Source organism: Macaca fascicularis, chromosome 7 (assembly GCF_037993035.2).
Source record: "Macaca fascicularis isolate 582-1 chromosome 7, T2T-MFA8v1.1".
Taxonomy (NCBI): Eukaryota; Metazoa; Chordata; class Mammalia; order Primates; family Cercopithecidae; genus Macaca; species Macaca fascicularis.
In genome coordinates this window covers 7,219,724-7,235,915 of record NC_088381.1, presented here as the reverse complement: position 1 = coordinate 7,235,915, position 16,192 = coordinate 7,219,724, and the positions used below count along the sequence as shown (strand labels likewise).

General features: G+C 35.8%; 1 protein-coding gene across 3 annotated transcripts in view; it reads right to left on the bottom strand.

Moving 5' to 3' along the window:
• The window catches only part of MTMR10 (myotubularin related protein 10), a 53,271-nt gene that overhangs the window by 25,225 nt on the left and 11,854 nt on the right, over nucleotides 1-16,192 (bottom strand). For 2 of the 3 annotated variants that reach the window (XR_012414722.1, XM_005559045.4), the window contains exons 3-6: nucleotides 13,258-13,394; nucleotides 11,403-11,475; nucleotides 10,775-10,917; nucleotides 4,403-4,493 (exon numbers count right to left, since the gene is read on the bottom strand). Coding sequence is in view for 1 of the 3 variants with exons in the window: in XM_005559045.4 (XP_005559102.3) it covers nucleotides 4,403-4,493; nucleotides 10,775-10,917; nucleotides 11,403-11,475; nucleotides 13,258-13,394 (444 nt within the window). In the remaining 2 variants the exon portion in view is untranslated. The remainder of the gene's footprint in view (nucleotides 1-4,402; nucleotides 4,494-10,774; nucleotides 10,918-11,402; nucleotides 11,476-13,257; nucleotides 13,395-16,192) is intronic. The other variant, XM_073995391.1, reaches the window with a different exon arrangement.

The following is a 16,192-nucleotide window of genomic DNA, read 5'->3' as shown; positions in this document are numbered from 1 at the left end:
GATGTTCCAGTGCACCAAAACAAAGACAGCTATTCAACATCAGAAAATCTACGTAACTCATCATATGACTACATGAAAGATGAAAAAGGCTATATTAATGACCAGCTTAGTAAGTGCAGAAAAACCTATGATAGATACCTGTTTACGACTAAAAAAAAACCAACAACATTAGCAAATTTGGAATAAAAGGGAATTTCCTTAACTGGATAGAGGGTGTTTATCAAAAATACATAGCTAACAGCATCTTCATTAAAAGCGAGAACTGAAATGATGCCTGCTAATACTACTGCTATTCAACACTGAACCAGTGGTCCTAGCCACACAATAAAAACACCACCACCAAAAGAGAATTATAAAAAACACACTCAAAATTTTAAGAGTTATGTAAAACAGTTTGGTGATTGAGTCTAGAAGCACTGAATACTTTTTAGTGTTTTGGGCTGTAGACTTTAATAAGCTAGGCTAAGAATGTGCTATTGTTTATGAGATTGTTTCTCTGGCCAAATTTTGTTTCAAGATCTAACTTACACAAATTTTTCTAAACATAAAGTGAGAACATCTATTTATGTTTTCGAAGCATAAAGTGAGGTCCTCTATCGTTTGTTATTTTATCCATTTCTCTTGTTCAAATCCTGTACTTTTCTAAACAACTGGGACTAGGGCTTTTTATATGTTCTATATCATCTTCAGTTAGAGCTCATTACAGAATGTGTAGTGTACATTCAATCTGGTTTTATAGTCCCAGAAACCTGAACGCTTTCCAAAGTTCAAAAGACCGGATACCAGTGGCCTGCTCTGAGTGGATCACTGTGAGGAGCTGGACCAATACAGTGAAAGGTGGGTCATCTCAGGGAGACCTGGCTCCGTTGACAGCCACCTGACCGAGGTTTTACGACATGCTTCCACAGCAGACTAAGAGGGAAATAGATATTACATGCTCCTGACCTTGGCTATCTTCTGTGACAGCACAAAAGTCTAATCCTATACTGTTGGGGTTATTTTAGAGAATTTCCACTGAATTGGCCAATTGATATTTAGAATGGCTTCAAGCAACAGAAAACACAAGTCATCAATATATGAAAAGAAAGCTTATCACTCTGATGATACTGCAGAAATTAGAAGTCACAAGGGAATAAGGTAAAAAAAGGATTGTGAGTATTAATAAGTTCAAAAGCATGAGTCAACAAAGTGGTTCTTAACTGGGAGATTCTGACCTGTGCTGGAGCCGACATGGCTGTATTTCTAAAGGTTCCTCCAGCAATCCTGATGTATACAGCTGGCTGGAACCACCAATATTCAACAATCATTTATACCTATTCTGAGAATCTTATAAGAACTGACAAGCGACAAACTTTAAAAATTCCTATACTGTTTCAAATGGATTGTATACCTTGTTTTTCAAATAAGCATTTTAAGGAAAACCTAATACGAAGATCTATGTTAATAAAAAGGATAAAGTTCACTGAAAATGTACAATTTCTGATGTGAAATTTCATTACAACTTCAGATTACGTCACAGCATCTGTAAGCAGGATGGCTGTCATGAAGCAGAGCTGCTGACACTAGGCTGCAGAAAACTTCATGAAACTTTCAATATTTTTGGTCCAGAAGCATAATCTGACATCTTATCAATTCTATAATATGAAAGATGAATCTGTACTTTTTTGACATTATTTGTCCAATAATAATCTGACTGATGAAAACAGAGTCCTCACGGTTTCTTTAAAAAGAGAAAAAACAGAATCATTGTTCTTGTTCGTGCTAGTAGCGTCTCCTGGGGTGTTTGTGCATAGTGATGTTCCAAAGCCTGCATGCTACACATCTTACTTTACTCCAGGGTATTCACAGAAGTGGTGGGATGACTGCAGGACCTTTCGGAGATGGCTTTTACTCATGTGATGCTGAATATGAATGAAACCCTGAGTGACTAAGGCCAGCTAAAATATCATTTTCTTAGATAATTGCAGGGGAGCTCCTCCAACTTTGGATCTCATTTCTGGAAACAGCTTTGTCACCTACCTGCCTGCAAAAAGGACTTCTTTAATCCAGCCAATGAATCAAGGTGTCATCCAGAAGTTCAAGAGTGGATGAGTGGGCATCTTTCACTCACAAATTAATGAATTCTGACTGCAGTGTGTGGAAATTTCAGGCTCCTTTGATCTTAAAGATGCAGTATTTATGCTTCTGTAACAGCATGGAAGGATATTAAAGGATGTTACCCTATGAGGAATCTTAACAAAACTATGGCCAGTGTTACGTTTATGAAGTACTTGTCAAAGGAGGAGTCTGAAAGATGTAATATAAAAAAAGCATCCCTGAATATTTTAAGTATTAATCATCACATTTTATCAATAAGCTATATAAGAAGAAATAGAGGAACTGAATGATGTAAATTTTAAAATTCCAGTAGTAAAAGACCTATGGGTGGATAAATTAAAGTACTGTAAACCAGAGATGCCCACAAGGTATGAATGAAGAAAAATGTGGAAAGTAACTGAAGCAGGCATCAGGTTACCAACTGTAAAACGAAGTTTACTGTCTTTGCTGAGCCCAAGTCGCTACATTACTGTAGAGGTTATGGATCTGTAAACTGGAATGAATCATTTCTATCAGAAAAATAGCAGCATGAAGAACTGGTCTGTATCATAAACAGTTAAGCAGGAATCAAAGACTCACTTCTACAACTCTTGCAACTCTGGGTGAGGATCTTATTGAAGATAACCTTGATCACTGTTCTGTAGCTTGATGGTGATCCCAAGGAGTGTTTACCTGACTAATAGTGCAGGATCTGTAATACTTTATTTTTAGACAGTAAGTGAAATTACTTAATCTTAATAAACTTCAAAAAATAACTGTATTGCTTAAGCCTAAGTTACAATTATGTACATCTTGATAAGAAAAATTAAGTTACAAATACTTCTGCTATATAATTTCTATAAATACTATATGATAAAAGCTGTTCTGCAAAGCATTATTTTCATGTATTATCTCTATAGTATTAAGTTTTTTTTTTGTTTTTGTTTTTTTTTTTGGTCCTCTCAGTGCTTAACAGAAAGGTAGGTATCTTTTAAACTAAGGAAAATTTACTTATACGCATGTATCTTCAGATACCATACACTGATACATTTTAATGTATTTACAATATAGTGTTGCTGGAATATACTTTTATTATACCCTTTATTTATTTATTTTTTTTATTTTTTATTTTTTTATTTTTTTTTTTGTTTTTTGAGACGGAGTCTCGCTCTGTCGCCCAGGCTGGAGTGCAGTGGCGTGATCTCGGCTCACTGCAAGCTCCGCCTCCTGGGTTTACGCCATTCTCCTGCCTCAGCCTCCTGAGTAGCTGGGACTACAGGCGCCCGCCACCGCGCCCGGCTAATTTTTTGTATTTTTAGTAGAGACGGGGTTTCACCGTGGTCTCGATCTCCTGACCTTGTAATCCGCCCGCCTCGGCCTCCCAAAGTGCTGGGATTACAGGCGTGAGCCACCGCGCCCGGCCTATACCCTTTATTTAAATTACTACCATATGTTTTATGGTAACAAAATATAAAATTTCCAGTACAATTAATAATTTGTATGGCCCAGACCATGCCGGGTGAATGGATTTTTCATTATAAATACACAGCTGACTTATTTTTCTTGCTTAAATAAAAAAACACAGGCTTTGCTCAGTTAACTGACGTGCAGGCACTAACTGACAAGGGGGCTAACAGGAGACATGGTTCTTTGTTTTTCTCTATCCTTTTAAGAGATTTTTAAAAGCCGTTTATTAAAATTACATTTGTACAGAAATAGAACGTACGGAATTGCATGATCATCTGGAATCTTCCTTGGTCATGTCATGACTGTCAGATATATAGACAAAACTATTTACTTTCACAAAAGCTGTCCAGAATATACCTGTCCTTGGAAAAATGCTCATCTTCCTTTCATCAGTATTATTCAGAAATAGAAACTCAGTATTTTGAGAATCTTAATGAAGTCCACAAAGTTTTTAATCACTTTAGCTTTTGCATGAAATCACACCTTGCCAGAAAAGATTATGCTTTTAATATATCTTTTAGTTTTCTTAAAAGATAAGATTACTTTAACTCAAGCTATCAATTAAAAAGGGTAGGTTATATAGTCTTCATCCTAAAATACAAGCCAATGACTGGAGGTTAAATATATGACATAACTTATAAGCCCATATTCATAGCATTATAGGTTCTTCCTGGTAACTTGTCAAGAAATAATCTGACAAACTATTGGCTGTTTTAGCATGTAGTGCTTACTTCTCTAAGGTATGAAGCTAGTAATTCTACAATCATTAAAGCTCATGTACTCGGAGGCTTCTGGTAAACATAAGAGTAAAACTTACACACGTAAAATTAGTTACAATATTTAATATTTTCATATTTACCTGAATTGTGGTATTTTTTCCCAACATATTCAAATGCAAAGAGTAGCTGGAGGTCTGTTGGCTGGGAATAATGAGCTATTGCAAGGCATACCTAGGAAAAATTCTACATTTAGAATTTGATTTTAACACACTTAGTTAAATGAAATGTACAATAAGGCCTTGGACACTGGGAGCATCATTGTGGGGCAGTGATTATAGACACTATTTACATGTTTTTCTGTTGACCTAGAATATAAAAGAGCTCCTTAAGGCCAGGTATCTCATTCACTGTCATGCCCTCAAGACATTGTTTATCTTTAGTTAGCACATGGCAAGTATTCAGTAAGTATCTGCTGAGTTAAATTTTAATTGGAAAATAATTTTAGTCCAATAAAGAAAACTTGAAACTAAAGAAGCATTCTCCAAAAAGTCAGTGACTACATGTCCCCTCCAATAAAGGAAGAAAAAAGTTTCATTTTTGGTGGACTATAAAGAATTAATAAAAGGCATGAAACTTTAAAGTTTACACCTCATGGATTTAAAAATCTAAATAGAGAAGCATAATTACAAAAAAATAAAATTAGCAAGAAATTCCAAAAACCCATGGGTGGCTCAAAGAGGTACATCAAAAAAACCACACACACACACACACACACACACACACACACACACTCACACAAACTGTGTTTGAGTAAAATGGTTTGGGACTGTGTGCCCTGTGGTGGAAAACGTGCGGGCTTTAGAATCAAATAGATCAGGGGGGCCTGAATCCTAGCTCTATCAAGTACTTGCTACATAACATGTGTGAAGTCAATTCCTCTCATCTAGCCTCAGTTTGCTCACTTGTAAAACGAAAGTAATACCTAGGCTGTGGTAAGAATTAACAAGCATAATGCAGGCTAGGCCTTTGGAGGATCTCCATATATGGAAATATGGCTGCTATTATTCTCAACTGCTGCTAGACAGAATGAAGGATGGTGCTCTAGGCTTACAAACCCTGGTAGTCACCAGAACATGGGAAAAACCGCTCTTCAGTGAGCAAAGATGAAAGAAGAAATTTAAGACATATGCAAGGAGAACAAAGCAGAAAAACTCACTTTAAAAGATTAAATATTATTTAGAAGATAAAGTGTTAAGCCAGAATGATACACTTTTGACAGTCAGCGAGTAAGAAAAGTTAATTGTTAGTTCATATCAAATTAGTGGTGTTTGGAGTGGGGTGATGCACATTTCATTAACCAGTAAGCATGTGTCAACTTGTTTAAACTACATTTTAAAAGTCTTCTAGAGAATAAATGTTCCCTGTCTAACTAAGTTAAAATATACAAACAAGGGGATAGAATTTGTCATTAGTTTTGGTCAAGAAGAAAAAAAAAAACCCTGCTTATTAAAACTTACATGGTATCTTGATTCCTCAATACCTATAGGAGAGCTTTCTATGATGGTCCCACTTGCAAAATTTAGGAGTTGGTTATCTATATTCCCATTCTTAATCTTTTCAACAGTTTTCCTTAAAGCATTTCTAGCAGCAAAACTACTGAAATCTGTACCTTGAAAAAGTTCTCATCCTTCCTACTTGTTTGGGCACCATTGATAAGCTTTGTTGCACTTTTCTCTAGACATTTTTCATAGTTGTCCATTTTGCTACACTGCCATAGCCACATCCTTAGGCCATACTCACCTCATGGCACCTCCGAGAGCTTCCTTACATTCCAGAAATCTACAAAACTTAAGAATTACCTTCTAATGATGTAATTTTGACTAACAATTTTGCTCTCTTCATAATCTGCTGTGGTTCCCAGACAACTGCATAACAAATTAAACCTCCTCATTCTCGATTCTTCACAAAACTGGCTCTCCTCACCAGACCACTGTACCTTCCCGATATTCCCTCAGCAATCTCAGGTCAGAGAAAAACAGGTTTGAACACATTCTGTCTGACTTAGCCCCAGCCATCTCCTCTGTCACACTCTTTGCTTGGAAAATCCTACTCCTCTTAGCCAACTATGCTTTCTTGGAAACTATCGTGTCTGTTCAACACTACTCTCTTCACAAGCCTTCCTAGAGGGAGCCAATTTCAGAGTATTAATCCCAGAAACCCATAACAACAGTTTCAATATGAAGTGTCTCTTTAGTTAACTGTGCTTACGTTGCTTTATTTCCAAGGTATTCACATAACAGTTATGTGGATGAGAAGTAGGATATAGGTGGTTCTGTTAAACTTCTACCATTAAGGTCAATTCCTTAGATAAATGCCACATTTCACATTCATTTAACAAATATTTACTGAGCACCTACAATGTTGTAAGCCCTGGAGATGCAGTGAACGAAACAGACACTAATCCCTGTCCTCATGAAGCTTACATTCTAGTGGGAAGACAGACACTAAACAAGATAAAGGAGACAAAATACAGAAAGATAACTATGAATGCTAAAAGAGATAAATAATAGAGCAGGGAAGGTGAATATGAACTGTTACAGTGAGAAGAGGGAGGCAGGTTAAAAAGTAGAGAAGGAGACCAAGAAAGACCTCCCTGTGCAGACTTGAGTAAAGATCTGAAGATGTTTGCATTTTGTAGCATAACTTCAGTAGCTTTCTAAAGGTGCTCTGGGTCCAACAGCGGCTACACTAATACTCGTTGACAAAAGTAGTTACCAATGTATTAAGGAAAATGCTCCAAGCCAATAATCATAATGTCTATCACATTCCCAAAACAATTAGAAAGTAGTCACATGCTCTGTTTACAGAAAAGAAACTCACATATCATTGATCATGGACATGTTTTTTTGCGGCCATGAGGCAAAAAAGAAATAAAGCCTATTTTCAAGGCAAAACCCAACACAGTGTATTTTTTTAAAGCCCCTTAAAAATAGCACAATATCAAATTAGGTTAGGAAAGCAATGAGTATATCCAAAAGCATCTACATTGAAAGAAGTCTATAAAAAACATTGTAAAACTGAAAGTCAGTTGAATTACTGGTTTTTTTGGGGGGTAGCAGAACTCGAAATAAATATACTGTTTTTCAGTAGTTAATTTCAATGTGTAACTTATGTTCATACGACCTAAGGGGTCTCTTTGGGCGCACAGACTAAGGCACATACAAACTTGTGTACCTGGATTGTCTTCACGTTGTCACTGTGGAACATTCTAAGACGAGAAAGCAGGCCAGGGCCCCATTCTTTGCACTTTTACATACACGCTATTTTAAAAACCTAAGTACAAATTCCTATCTTCCATCCTAAGAGTTTTTGAAAGATCTGAAATAGTTCATTTGTCGTGGCTACCATAGGAAATGAAGAAAATGCTGGTATTAAAGACATTAAATTATGGCAAATATTTTACTGGAGAAAAATAAGTAAACTACTTTTAAATCAATTTTTGGACCAAAGCTGATAAGCTTCTCTGGACAGAAGCCAGAAGTACCCACAGTGGATGGTTTCTTTTCTAAGATTACCTGTGGTACAGTACTGAAGAAGCTCAAATCCAGGAAACACTCAAACCTCATTAAGTTCTATCTCATTTGCAAACACAAGTGGTTTCCTTTATTTCTGTGGCCTGAAAGCCACCAAAAAACAGTACCAGATTCAAGTCAAAAATGACAGTTCATAAAAAGGCCAACTTGTTCTTTAATCAGATGCATAGAATTCACCTCTATAAAGTATTCCTGAAGAAGTGGTTCACAACCAGCTAATCAGAGAATAAAGTGGAAACAAAAGGCATATATTTCACTTGTCATGCATATGTATCTATATATTTATCTTTATCTACACAGATAGATATATAGATAAATCATTAAAAACAATCTTTATTATTTTGCCCTTCAGTTTTGAGCAAAGGTTCTGCAAAAGAAAATAGTGGCTCTTAAGTTGCTAGATGGTTAGAGGTTAGATGTCCAATTCTGCATCATCAAATTACTTCTTTCTTTATACAGACCTTTCCCAAATATCACTATTTTCCTGTGACAGCTAGAGGATAATAAGGATGAATATTAATGATTACAAGTGCCCAAAAGCAAACTAATTTTGTCATAATACAATTGAAACACCACCACCAAGACAACCAGAAGGGTTTAGAGCATGTAACAAAATGTGAACCAATTTAGTATTTTCGAATTTCATTTTTCAAGACAAAAACATAAATGTCTTAGGTATTTCAAAATGAATCAGTGGTTTACCCACCAGAGAACTCCAAACACGCATTTGGTCATTTTAAAACAACTGATAAAACAGCAAAACATTTTCCAAAGAAAACAGTATTCAAAGCTTCCAGGAGGTAAAAATGAGCCATAATTTCCTAACCACTACCGAATTTTAGATAAGAACCTTTCACTTGAAATAAAAGAATATGCCATAATTTTTGCTTTTAACTTGCAAAGCCATCAAAAGCTTTGGTAGCCACATACAACTTAACCCTGTGTTTGAAACGTGTAAATCAGAAAAAAACTCTATATTCTCATTGCATCTGTTTTTTTTTTCCTGCACCCTCCCCTGACCTGCAACCACCGTGGCTATACAAAAGATGAAGACTCACATGCTTTTTATATTTTAGGATTCTGGGGAAAAGATTTTTGTCTGAAACTTGGTCTTAAGAGAGGGCATATGACGGACTGGCTTGTTTAGTGCAGTTGGTTTAGTATGGCCCTCGTCATGAACCAGCAGCACAACACATAGGGGATATTCTGAATTTCCACATCACTTACTATGCTCTGTTCATCTGGAAATGAACTATTTGTGTAGATACATCTTTTATGCTGCCACTCTGTACCATTACTTTTCATTTGTTCATGCTTTATCTTTTTCACTAGATTTAAGTCCTCTAGGGCAAGAAACTGCATCTTCTCCTTCTTTCTACTTGCAAAATTTAGCACGCTGCCTCAACATAAAAAATGACCAACAAATACTACAGATGGTTCAAGAACTAGGCCAAAAATTATTATTTTCACTCATTAAAATAGTGTCAACTGAAAAATACAGTAAAAGAGGGAGAATTTAACTTTCCGAAAGAGATCGGATCAATTGCATCAATTTCTTCCTTAGGAATATGCTGTCCTAACTCAATCTAGCAAGTCCTGTGATGTCCCTAATTTTGAGATGCTACACATCTTAAGGTTTTCATAAGCAGTTATTTGATGCTTTGATCAATTAAATTACAAATATAAATAAGCTTGAGGAAGTAACCTGTCTGAAATATTTTATGTACATCATGAATTCTGAAGTCCTTCTATATAAGCATAGGCACTTTAAATTAGTAAAATGCCAAAATCACAAACAGCACAATCGAACAGGTCAAAGAGGCTTTAAGAGTCATCTAGTTGAATTTTCAGAAACGCAGCATGCTGAGACATGGTTATACAGACTATCTGAAAACTTTTACCCATAGAGGAGCCTACAACCACTCTACTCTGCTAGACAGTCACATATTTTCAGATGTATTTTCATATATTCATCTCCTGCTTGCCTTCCCGTGAAGAAACTGTTGGTTCTCAATCTAAAAACAAATCTACCACCTCTTCACCAAAGTATATGAAGACAGCTGCCTTACAATATTTTTGCCAGCCTCATTTTGGTATCAACAGAAAATTTACTGCAGTCAGTTGACTGACCATGGAAAACAAAGGCACTCATTGCTTGGTGGTGCAAAGGCTGCCTCCATTCTGAGAGAAAGCTACTTCCTATTCTACTAAGATACTGTTGCTCTACTTCCATACACGCGCGCAGGCTTCCTACTGGAATGTGACTACACGGGGGGCATATTAGGTCTACCAACTTCACTCCTCTGGCAAAGCAAAGCATGGAAAACATGCCCTTGACTCTTACTTTACAAGTAGGGTAGTAAGACATTATCTGGAAGGCTGGGGAAAAATAAGGCAGTTAAAAAGTTACTCGCTTTAAGTTGCCCCTGTTGAGTGTCACTCAATTCATAATATTTCTTTAAACCACTAATAATTACTAGGCCTTTCCGGTAACTATATATTTACCTAAATCTTATGTAACGTAAGTCTAGCTTACAGTTTGTTGGTAAAGTTCTGCAGTACTGAATTAAAGCCTAACCAAACCTTAATCACAGTATATTGCCAACTTTTCAACCTTTTTAACCAAGAAAGAAACTGACGAGGATCTTTATGTAAAAAAAAAATGCTAATTTCCACGTAAGAGTCTTTAATATTTTAGAAGCTGATAAAAAATTATATAGAACACTTTAAAACAGCCATAAACCAATCCAGGAAAATAGTTCTATTAATATGAACTTGGCTTTGACTTTACTTAAGAAAATATCTGATAACTTCCCCTAAAAAACATCTGAGCAATTGAGAAATGAAAACTGCCATACAGAATTGAAATCAGTAAATACAGTATAGAACCCAGAACTTTATAAAACTTAACAGTATTACCTTTTTAGCACTTTCGGGACCTGATTCATCAAAGCGAAATCTGACAATTCTGAAATCTTTACAATAAATAATTAACTCTGTTGGATTAAATTTCAGTTTCTGGTTGGGGCCTAGGACTTTCTGCTTCCTCTTGTGGTCATTTACTAAAAAAGAAAAAAAAAATAGAGAAAATAAAATGCATAACAGTTATTTCTTGTTACTAACCCTTTCGTATAAATTCTTAGTGAAAATAATTGGAGGGTCACCCATCACTTGAGCTCTGCTTGTCTAGAAGAATGTTTCATACTTGTCTGTAATTCCTAGAACTTGGAGGTTGGTTTTAACTTTGCTTTGGAAGATATTTTAAATGATTATTTGCATAAAACCACCATTTAGATACATTTAATGATTAATTTTAATTAAAAAGAGAACAAAAAACTTAGAAACTATGAAAAGTTATATATTTCTTATCTTCCTTTTAAAATAATTTATTGACATCTCCCTCTTTATGTTCCTGGGACTCAAAAACATGGCAAAAGTAAACTTACAGAAATAAAATGCCAATCCAAGTATTTTGAGAGGTGTAACTTTTCAAATAATACTTCCAGAGTGGAATCGACTTTTAGAGTATGTACAGAATACTACGTACCTGTGACAATTTGCTCAATACATGTTAAAGGGACATCGTGTTCACCAAGAAGAAGGTTTCTGTAATGGAATTTCTGAAATAAAAAATTATATTCATATTAACTCTTTTCCCAATTATCTCACAATGGTAGTATAGGCCTTATATTGTGACGATAAACTGTGACAATTATCTCTGAAAAGCACAAAAAGCTTTTGTCTAGGTAGCTAGGGCCATTCCAATGTTGACAGACAGAAATTAGGCTAAAATGTACACACAATCTTATTATAGTATCTAAGATATGGAATATCATCAATCACTTTACCGGCAAGCATTTGCATGTCTAGATCTGGATAAGCTGGCCACTACATATTAAAGAAAAAAGGGCTCTTAGGTCATCAAATTTTAAATGGGTAAAATCATGTTTGATTTTTACAATGGAGATTTTAAAGTGGAAAATAACTATCTTTTTAAAGCACAAAGTCTACTAGAAATAAAAATCTTTAGAAAAAGGTTTTGCATGTTCAAACTAAGGACATAGTTAACACTATTAATCTGTTGTCAGTAGGGCATTGGTTTACTTTTTCCTAATAGTGGTACTGGATTTAAGCTGTTCCAGGTATCTGCTTCTCATTTACAGTGAAGTCTGGGGCCAACGAATGAAGCTAAAAACAAAGAGAAACACCCAAGCCTACATCCAAACAAGCTACTGTCTCTACACAGCGGGTATCTTTAAGTACCTTAAATTTAGTCTAAATATACCTAAGACTGTAATGAACACACAAATATACAGTACAATAAATATTTGTACAGTATAATAAATTATGGTAAATTAGTGAATGACTACATGAAATATACGTACACTAAATTATTAGATCCTTAAATTTAAAAGTTTACAGTTCATATGCCAATATTTCATTAGAGAACAATTACTATAAAGAAAGATCTAGGGGTAAATGTGTGTAATACTTTATAAAACAAAATAGAAAATGGCTGACAGAAAAGTCCAGGGTTTTTAAGTTAAGCAAATGAATGCTTGAACTTCTAAAAACCAAAATTATATGGACTATTACTTTCTAGTAAGAACAAAAAATAGCAAGAGGGCTATTAAAAATTTTTAAATTATAAATATTCTTCACTCTTCTGAGAAACTAGAATTTAACTTTTTAGGAAAAGAACTCTAATTAATTTTAAGAAAAAATGGTAGGCTGGGTGCAGTGGCCCGTACTCCAGCACTTTGGGAGGGAAAGGCAGGCAGATTGCTTGGGCTCAGGAGTTCGAGACCACTCTGGGCAACATAACAAAACCCCATCTCTACAAAAAATACAAGTTAGTCGGGAGTGGTGGCAGGCACCTGTAGCCCCAGCTACTCAGGAGGCTGAGGTGGCAGGATAGCTTGAGCCCAGGAAGCAGACAAAGGTTGCAGTGATCCAAGATCATGCCACTGCACTACAGACTGAGAGACAGAGTAAGATCCAGGCTCAAAACAAACATATCAAAAACCCAACAACAAAAAAACCTATGAAATCAGTAAAATGTGTGGCATTTGTAAGATCATTTAGCAAATAACTTTTTCTTTATGTCATTTTTATAAGCGGGTTAAAAGATCTGCAAGAGAGGGAATAACTTCCTTAATGAAAAGGACATAACGAACACAGAGGATAAAGCAAGGTGACTTACAATCCTCCAACTAATGATACTCCTCAAGCAAGTTCCAACATTCTTCTTAAACTTTATTTTAAATCTTAATATAATTTATCCCAAACATCGTATTACCTAATACTTTTACTATAATTTTTCCATACCTATGTTTTATATAATATGTACCACTAAGAGTTGAAAGCCTGATACAATGAAACAGTGTACAAATAAAACACACCTGTAATGGCATTGGGTCATCTGTAATAAAGGAAATTTTGAAGTTACTGCATATCAGCTTTCCCCACAAATCGTACTGGCTTGTGTCTGTTGCAATGCATTTTCTCACAAAATTGACTTCATTTACGACAATTTCTCCTTTAAAAAAAGAAAAATATTTGTAAGCTACTTTGTCATAAAATACCAACGGTCTTTGTGGGACCTAGAAGGAGTGTTTCATGAGGACAGCGATGAAGACAGTAAAAACACTCACCGATTGCCCATCAGGTGCCAGGCACTGTATGCACTTTACGTCCCCATAAAGCGAACAGTAATGACAAGGCACTGTTCTCCAAGGTGTAGAAACTGAGGCAAAAATAGCCCAGGGGTCTGAGCTGGTTAAACTAGAAAGGCTGACCTAACTGTATTTTTTTCTATGCCATACTACCTCTCATTATTTATCTGCTGGAAGACTTTCTGGAGAAGAAATAAACTACACCAGCTCCTTCAGAGTATTACTTGATGGAATATTTGTGTTTTATTAACACACGACTTGATCTCTCAAACCAATGTCTTTGATCCCTTTTGTACGGAATGAGAACCAGAGCTCAGTTTCATTGAATGTAAAATGTATTCCATAAAGCCAAATCAAGTTTCCTTCTGCACTCAGATTATAACTTAGTAGGCAACAAAACCTTATAGTTCTGAGTTAAAAGGAAAGATTAAAAGAAATAAATATAAGAAACCAATATAAAAGTTATAATGTGCTTTTGAAAGAATACTTTTCTACAATTTATTTAAAGCTTGGTCATCATTAAACTTTAATTCCAAGATCTAAAAGTCAACTAGACCCAGAACATTTTAAGCCATCTGTCTCCTGGGTCAATGGTAGAAAAGTGAGTGTACTGATCTACTTTGCCTATTTCTTTCATTATAAAAACTTTTAGCACTGATAGAATGTTTGCTGACAAACTCCAAACTCCTACCAGTTCATGAAGAATGAAACTATAGTCTCATGACAATCCTCTCTTTAACAAATAGGTTATAACAAATTTGAGTTGCAATAATAACCTTTATTCAAGTTCTTAAAAATGTACAAGGCTAGTTTTAGAAACTGCTCCTTAACATTTACTTAAAATCTGCTCATGTCAAATTCACAGTGCAAACAGCTTGAGTTAACTTCCATTGTGAAGACAAGCCTCCCTCACATGGCTGGGAGCCCTGCATACCCAGCCAGCTACCAGTCTTCCTTGCCCTCACTGCTCTGCCCACAGTGGCGGCCTATTCATCCCTTATGGGACCATGCTACTTCCCATTTCATGGAATATTCTTTTCTTCTACCTTAGTCCAACCACGGGGGAATGGCTTTAAAAAAAAAAAAAAATCTTCCTATCTAAATTAAATTCACATATCAAAGCATTGTATTTCTAGCACTCATCATAGCTACAATTATATTTATTTATTTTTTAATTAATGCCTACATTACCCTCAGGATTACATGCTCCATGAGGGTAGAAGATGGACTAATTTTATTCACTGCTGAAATGTTAGTGCCTAGAACAGTGTCTGGCACAGGGTAGGTGCCTGTTAAGAGTGCTGAATGCAAGAATGAATAAAATCACTTCATGACACATGGTTCTGTCCACCATGAGCTGGGCAGAAGTTGTTCTAGATAAGAAGAGAAACTAGTAGTAACTCAATATGGCTAAGCAGCCAAGCTGGCTGGAAGATAAGGGCTGTTTGGATAACTGATATGTAAGTTAAGAGAAAAGCCACAGAACTGCCACTGCTTGCCTAAATATGCATTAAAGAGCTATAAATAGGACATCTGTCCTGTCTGATTCTTTCAACAACCTGTAAAGTAAGGAAGGTAGATGGTTTCCTTAATTCACAGATAAAGGATTTGGACCCAAAGAGGTTAAATCACTTTCCTAAGATCTTAAAAATAAGTAGTAAACTTGGCACTTATAACCAAGTGTTCTGACTTCAAATCCAATAGTCTTTCCCTATAATTACATACAATTAAATGTACTGTAGTGAGATATAGCAAGTACCAAAACTGTATTAAAGTTCAAATATTGGCCTTAACTGAATTCTAATGAGAAAAAAATTTAAGATGACCAAATATATTTATATTTATATTTATAAATATAATATACATATATACGCACATTGAGTAAATTCAAATACATAAAATTTAAATCTTCTCTAGCTCCTTGAACATAAACCTTACCAAATCCCGTATCAGATTCTGGGCCACTGAATACTCAACCCTCTCTCCTCTCCAAATTAGTAAATCTTAAATACTAATTATAAGCGGGCCCTCAATTTAAACAACTAAACTAACCATGCCAGTTCAGACAGAGGACACAGTCCTGTAACACTGACTTCTTTACACGGAATCATCACATACTGTGCCACCTTAGCAAACTCATCTAAAAACAGACTCTTCAAACATTGCTACAAAAATTCATCCAGTTCTAAGACTTATGATCCATACAAACTTGTTATGCATGTTATACTCAAATAAAAATTCACTTAAAGGCTGGGCGTGGTGGCTCACAGCTGTAATCCCAGCACTTTGGCTGAGGTGGGTGGATCACCTGAAGTCAGGAGTTTGAGACCAGCCAGGCCAACATGGTGATACCCATCTCTATCAAAAATACAAAAAAAATTTAGCCAGGCGTGGTAGTGCGTGCCTGTAGTCCCAGCTACTTGGGAGGCTGAGGGAGGAGAACTGCTTGAATCCAGGAGGTGGAGGTGGCAGTGAGCTGAGATCCTGCCACTGCACTCCAGACTGGGTAACAGAGCAAGACTCCATCTCAAAAAAAAAAAAAAAAAATTCACTTAAACAAACAAACTACCATATGATTTCAGGTTCCTGAGAAGGGAAGCAGAAGTAATAACCGGAAGGAAGACACAGAGCTTGTGTGGTAGGGCCTTGTGGCCACACTAGT